Source organism: Phyllobates terribilis, unplaced genomic scaffold, assembly GCF_046119375.1.
Source record: "Phyllobates terribilis strain yellow unplaced genomic scaffold, ASM4611937v1 Scaffold_8__6_contigs__length_399053987, whole genome shotgun sequence".
Lineage (NCBI taxonomy): Eukaryota > Metazoa > Chordata > Amphibia > Anura > Dendrobatidae > Phyllobates > Phyllobates terribilis.
The window spans coordinates 289,403,001-289,409,000 of NW_027362768.1; the positions used below are offsets into that span (position 1 = coordinate 289,403,001).

The window sequence follows — 6,000 nt, forward strand, 5'->3', positions numbered from 1 at the left end:
CCTTGCTCTGCCTATGCTCTGCTTGTCCTCCGCACCTGCGGCTCTGCTCTCCTTGTCCTCCGCACCTGCGGCTCTGCTCTCCTTGTCCTCCGCACCTGCGGCTCTGCTCTCCTTGTCCTCCGCACCTGCGGCTCTGCTCTGCTTGTCCTCCGCACCTGCGGCTCTGCTCTGCTTGTCCTCCGCACCTGTGGCTCTGCTCTGCTCCGCTCGTCCCCCTGCACCTGCGGCTCTGTTTTCCTACCTGCCAGTACCGAGCCTGCCAGTACCCGCATATCTGCATACCAGCCGTGCCTGCCAGTACCCGCTTGTCTGCATACCAGCCATGCCTGCCAGTACCCGCCTGTCTGCATACCAGCCGGGCCTGCCAGTACCCGCCTGTCTGCATACCAGCCAAACCTGCCCGTTCCTGCATTCCCCGGTGTGGGTCAACAGCTGTGACCGGGGTCTGACCTGGAGTAGCAACTGGGCCACCTCCCACGTCCCTCCTCGGACCACGGAGTCGATTAAGCCGCAGTGTGTTCGTGGTTGGATCTGGAGAGGCCCCTAGTCACGCCCCTCCAGGCACTCCTCGGTTCATGGTCCAGTGGGACCACTAACCACGCTCACGCCAAACAGTCTGGACGTGAGCGTAACAGCTTGCAATGCCAGCTGTCATCACATGACCACTTATATGCTATTTTCACACTTATGGTCACATACTAACTAGCTTCTCTTTCTGATTCTCTCAATGAAGCAGGGACTATAATTTTTTACTGAAGATTAAAAAAATTAGGAAGAGCAGCTAGTCGGCATGTGACTAAGACCACAGCCCCACTATCAGTATTCTTTCTCAGGAGTGGCAGCCAAAACCAGGAGTGGGTGATAAATGCAGAATTGGTGACTTGTTTCTATTATACCTTTTCTCTGATTGTTCCTCACCTGGTTTTAGCTCCCACTCCTGAGAAACAATAATGACCGAATACTGATTGTAGGGCTGTGGCCTAAGTATGCAAATCACATATAAGCAGTCACATGATGGCTACTCAGATCACATAAGCTGTGTATAGGACGGGGTAGCAAACTGAATTTTTGCCACAGAAAAACCTAGATTCCTTTCTGATCTGCAGTGCTCACATAGAATAAGAACGGCAAGTTACTGCCAGAAGTACAGTGCCAACATCACTGGAACATGATGGTTCGGGAGGTATGTGCTTTTTTGTTTTATTCAGACCACTTTATCATTTAAGAAGGAGTTGTGTAAGGGGGTGTCGAACAGAAGATGCAACCAGTCAACATATCACAGTACCTGCAAGTAAATGCCGCCATCTGCTGGTTGGACTGGATAGGCAGGAACTGAAGGATGGAGAGTGTTGTTCCCTGGACGGAAGAATTTGAAGGGGACTCCGGGCCAGGTGACAGCTGTGGTGCAATATAAAAGGCCGGGACTGCGAAGCAGAGTTCAGTTGGAGCCAAGATGTGAAAGGAAGAGAACACGTGAACAGCGGAAGGAGCTCGTGGCCACCTCTGCAGCAGAACTAACTGAGAGTGATCTGATCCCAGAGCAGGCTAGACGTCGCAGGTCAAGCATCGAAGACCCGAGTTTGCAGGTCAAGCACCGAAGGTCAGACGCTGATCTTTGAATAAGGAGGAATGCCTGTCAGGCTTAAAAGAAGCTCGGAGTGAATCGGACTGTTACTTCCAGCATAGACGTATGGTACAGGGTGTGGGCCTGGGCCATGCTTCAGGGAACGGAGACAGCCAGTGACGAGTACACTGTTTACCAAGTGACTCACATATCTAGGATTTGCGGCCTAGCAGGAAATACCGGTGACCCCCACTAGGGCCAGTGTAACGATCGGAGTTGCTAGAACAGAATAAGACTGTGATGGGTCTAGTAGCGAGAGTGACGTCCCTTAAGCTGAAACATAAAGGCTAAGCATCACTCATCAACCGTTGTTTAACTGAGAGATCATAAAGACAGTGTATATAATAGAACGCTGCATAGATCGTAGTTATTTGCATCACAGTGTACTGATAGTGTCATAATATACTGTATTGATCTTGCTACTGTTATCCACAATATAATGCTTACTTGTATAAATATATAGTGGTGTGAAAAAGTGTTTGCCCCCTTCCTGATTTCTTATTCTTTTGCATGTTTGTCACTTAAATGTTTCAGATCACAAAACAAATTTAAATATTACACAAAGATAACACAAGTAATCACAAAATGCAGTTTTTAAATAAAGGTCTTTATTTTTAAGGGAAAAAGAAATCCAAACCTACAGGGCCCTGTGTGAAAAAGTGATTGCCACCCCCTCCCTTAAAATATATAAATTAACTGTGATTTATCACATCTATGGGAAGCTGAGTTCAATTCTCCTAGCCACACACAGGCCTGATTACTGCCACACCTGTTCTCAATCAAGAAATCACTTAAACGGGTATTCCCATCTCCAAGATCCTATCCCAATATGTAGTAGGTGCAATAATAGTAATATTAGCAAATATCTCCAATTAGAAATGTAGTATAGTATTTATGATTCACTATCTCTCTTTCCTGATGTGCAGGCATTGCAGGACCTTAGGTATCCATGGTTACGAACACTAGCAACTAGCTAACTAACTGACTTGATCAGTGGACGTAACCATGGATACCTAAGGTCCGGCAATACCTGCACATGAGGAAAGAGAGATAGTGAATCAAAAATACTATACTACATTTCTAATTGGGGGTATTTGCTAATATTATTATTACACCTACTACATAATGGGATAGGATCTTGTAGATGGGAATACCCCTTTAAATAGGACCTGCCTGACAAAGTGAAGTAGACCAAAAGATCCGCAAAAGCTTGACATCATGCTGCGATCCAAAGAAATTCAGAAACAAATGAGAAACAAAGTAATTGAGATCTATCAGTCTGGAAAAGGTTATAAAGCCATTTCTAAAGATTTGGGACTCCAGCGAACCACAGTGAGAGCCATTATCCACAAATGGTGAATGATGAAAACATGGAACAGTGGTGAACCTTCCCAGGAGTGGCCGACCGACCAAAATTACCCCAAGAGCGCAGTGACTACTCATCCAAGAGGTCATAAAAGTCCCCACAACAACATCCAAAGGACTGCAGGCCTCACTTGCCTTAGTTAAGGTCGGTGTTCATGACTCCACCATAAGAAAGAGACTGGGCAAAAATGGCATGCATGGCAGAGTTACAAGATGAAAAGCACTGCTGAGCAAAAAGAACATAAAGGCTTGTCTCAGTTTTGCCAGAAAACATCTTGATGATCGCCAAGACTTTTTGGAGAATATTCTGTTGACTGACGAGACAAAAGTTGAACTTTTTTGGAAGGTGTATGTCCCATTACATCTGGCGTAGAAGTAACACAGCATTTCAGAAAAGGAACATCATACAAACAGTAAAATGTGGTGGTAGTGTGATGGTCTGGGGCGGTTTTGCTGCTTCAGGACCTGGAAGACTTGCTGCGGCAAATGAAACCATGAATTCTGCGGTCTACCAAATAATCCTGAAGGAGAATGTCCGGCCATCTGTTTGTGACCTCAAGCTGAAGTGCACTTAGGTTATGCAGCAGGACAATGATCCAAAACACACCAGCAAGTATACCTCAGAATGGCTTAAAGAAGTTGTCCATTACTTTTACATTGATGCCCCATCCGTAGGATAGGGCATCATTGCCTGATAGGCTGGGGTCTCGCACCTGGCACCCCCGCCGATCAGTTGCTATCGGTGTTTACTTGCGGAACTTGTTGTATTGGCCGCCGCGAGGTACTGCACATTCGCCTCCTATTCCTACTAGGCCAAAATTCCTCCAGAGCGTTTTAAAAGACTCATTGCCAGTTATCGCAAATGCTTGATTGCAGTTGTTTCTGTTAAGGGTGGCCCAACCAGTTTAGGTGGCAATTACTTTTTCACACAGGGCCCTGTAGGTTTGGATTTCCTTTTCCCTTAATAATAAAGAACTTCATTTAAAAACTGCATTTTGTGATTACTTGTGTTATCTTTGTCTAATATTTACATTTGTTTTGTGATCTGAGACATTTACTTGTGACAAACATGCAAAAGAATAAGAAATCAGGAAAGGAGCTAACACTTTTTCTCACCACTGTATATATACAGAGAGATAGATTTACTTTCTGTGTTAGTAAATAGTGTTGACTGATTACCACTGTCTGTTTGCGTGTAGTGTAAGGGCTTGTTCACACATTGTTTTTTTTCCATGCAGCAAACAAATGCAGTATTTTACATTACCAGCAAAATAGATTAGATTTCTAAAATCTCATTCATATAGTGTTTTTTTTTTTTTTAGTCTGCAGGATGTTAATTCTTTCAGCGTTTTTGCTGCATTTTTTTACCTATTCAATTAACCGTAAATAAAAAAATCACAAAACACATCAACAAAACACATGAAAAATGCATCAAAAACACAAGTAATATAAGCAGCGTTTTTCCTACCTGTTCTTCATGTGGGAAAAAAAACAGCTTTTGCAAAAAAAAAAAAAAAACACTGTGTGAACACATTCCCCTAAATGGTACATTATTTTTCTGCAGGATTCCTAGATTTCATGCATTTTTGGTGCAGATTTGAAGCATTTTTTTATGGTTTTTTTTTTTTTTTAAGTACAGAAACGCTTTGATCGTGCACTAAAAACACAGCTGTGCTTATTTCAGGCTCTCCATGGAGAAAAATAATGGAAAAAAAAAATCACAGCTCAACAGTTTTTAACCACACAATTGACATTAGTTTTATGACATCACGTCCAAAACTGCAGCCAGCATGTATGCTACGTGTGAACACGGCTTTATTATAAGGCTATGTTCACACATTGCGTTTTTTCTGCAGCAAATCCCGATCTCTTGCCAGGATTTTTCTTGTTTTTTGGTGCGTTTTTTTTTTTCACTGTCCTTTTGTCTCTTTTATGCATGTATATAAAGTTCAGAGAAAAAAAAAAATCTCATCCTGGTTTTGGCACAAAAAACACTGAAAAACCTGACACCTGCGATTTTGATGCATTTTTTTCATCACCCATTACTTCCAATGGGTGGGAAAAAAACGCTGAAAGAAGTGACATGATCTATTCTGCAAAAAAAAACATGCAAAGCACAAAATCCTGATCAAACAAAAACCAATGTGTGTGCATGACATTTCTGGAATCTCATAGACTTTGCTGGTACTGTAAAACGCAGCTGAAAAGTTGAATTAAAAAACGCAATGTGTGAACATAGCCTAAAGAATTGCATTCCCCACCAAAAAAACGCTGCATGTAAGAAGTAATACCGCATGACACTATCTGCTGGCTCCCCCATGGTCTCTACATCCGATTTCTACAAGTATATGACCCCGAGCAATGTCTGTTGCCGGACATTACTGCTGACATATGAATATCGCCTGCACAGGAGGATCAGTCTGCATGGGGGACAGGACAGGACTCACCAGCTACGATGCACTTGGCTGACAGCTTCACCATGCTCCCTGCTATCCTTCCGCCTCGAGCACCCCTCTGGTCGGTATTTCCTGGCGTTACCGACAGCACCCACTGCTCTAATCTTTGCTATAGACGCTCCGGGTACCATAGCAACAAATAGAAAGGTTTAAGGACCTTTGCTTACGTCATGACACGTGATAGATCACGTGTGGGGGAGAAGTCAGTCGTTTTGCACCAATTCAATGGTGAGTAAAGGACCTTTCATGACGTCATTGACCATGTGATCGTGACTGAAGTGGGCGGGGCTGTGCTGAAGATGTGGCAAGGACTGTTTTCAACATGAGCTTTAGGAGAAGTGATTAGGTGACCTGTCACCAGTGTGCAGTGACCTGTCACCAGTGTGCAGTGACCTGTGCTGTGGAAGGTGCAGCAGAGAGGGAAGTGAAGAGCACAGTGAGACATGGCTGAAACCAAGCAGCCAGTGTCTGTTACATAGTGTTCTTGCATTGCCCCTTTAACCCAATGTATTTTGGGCTAAAAATCGTTTTTGCAATTTGGTCTTATTGACAATT

The 6,000-nt window shown here is 43.8% G+C and overlaps 1 protein-coding gene across 3 annotated transcripts in view; it reads right to left on the reverse strand.

Annotated features, from left to right (window-relative positions):
- Positions 1-5,656, reverse strand: part of IFT27 (intraflagellar transport 27) — a 94,699-nt gene extending 89,043 nt beyond the window's left edge. For 2 of the 3 annotated variants that reach the window (XM_073644369.1, XM_073644368.1), the window contains exon 1: positions 5,437-5,656. In XM_073644369.1, coding sequence (XP_073500470.1) covers positions 5,437-5,470 — 34 coding nt within the window. In that variant the 5' untranslated portion in view covers positions 5,471-5,656. The remainder of the gene's footprint in view (positions 1-5,436) is intronic. The other variant, XM_073644367.1, reaches the window with a different exon arrangement.
- Between the last annotated feature and the right edge of the window lie 344 nt (positions 5,657-6,000).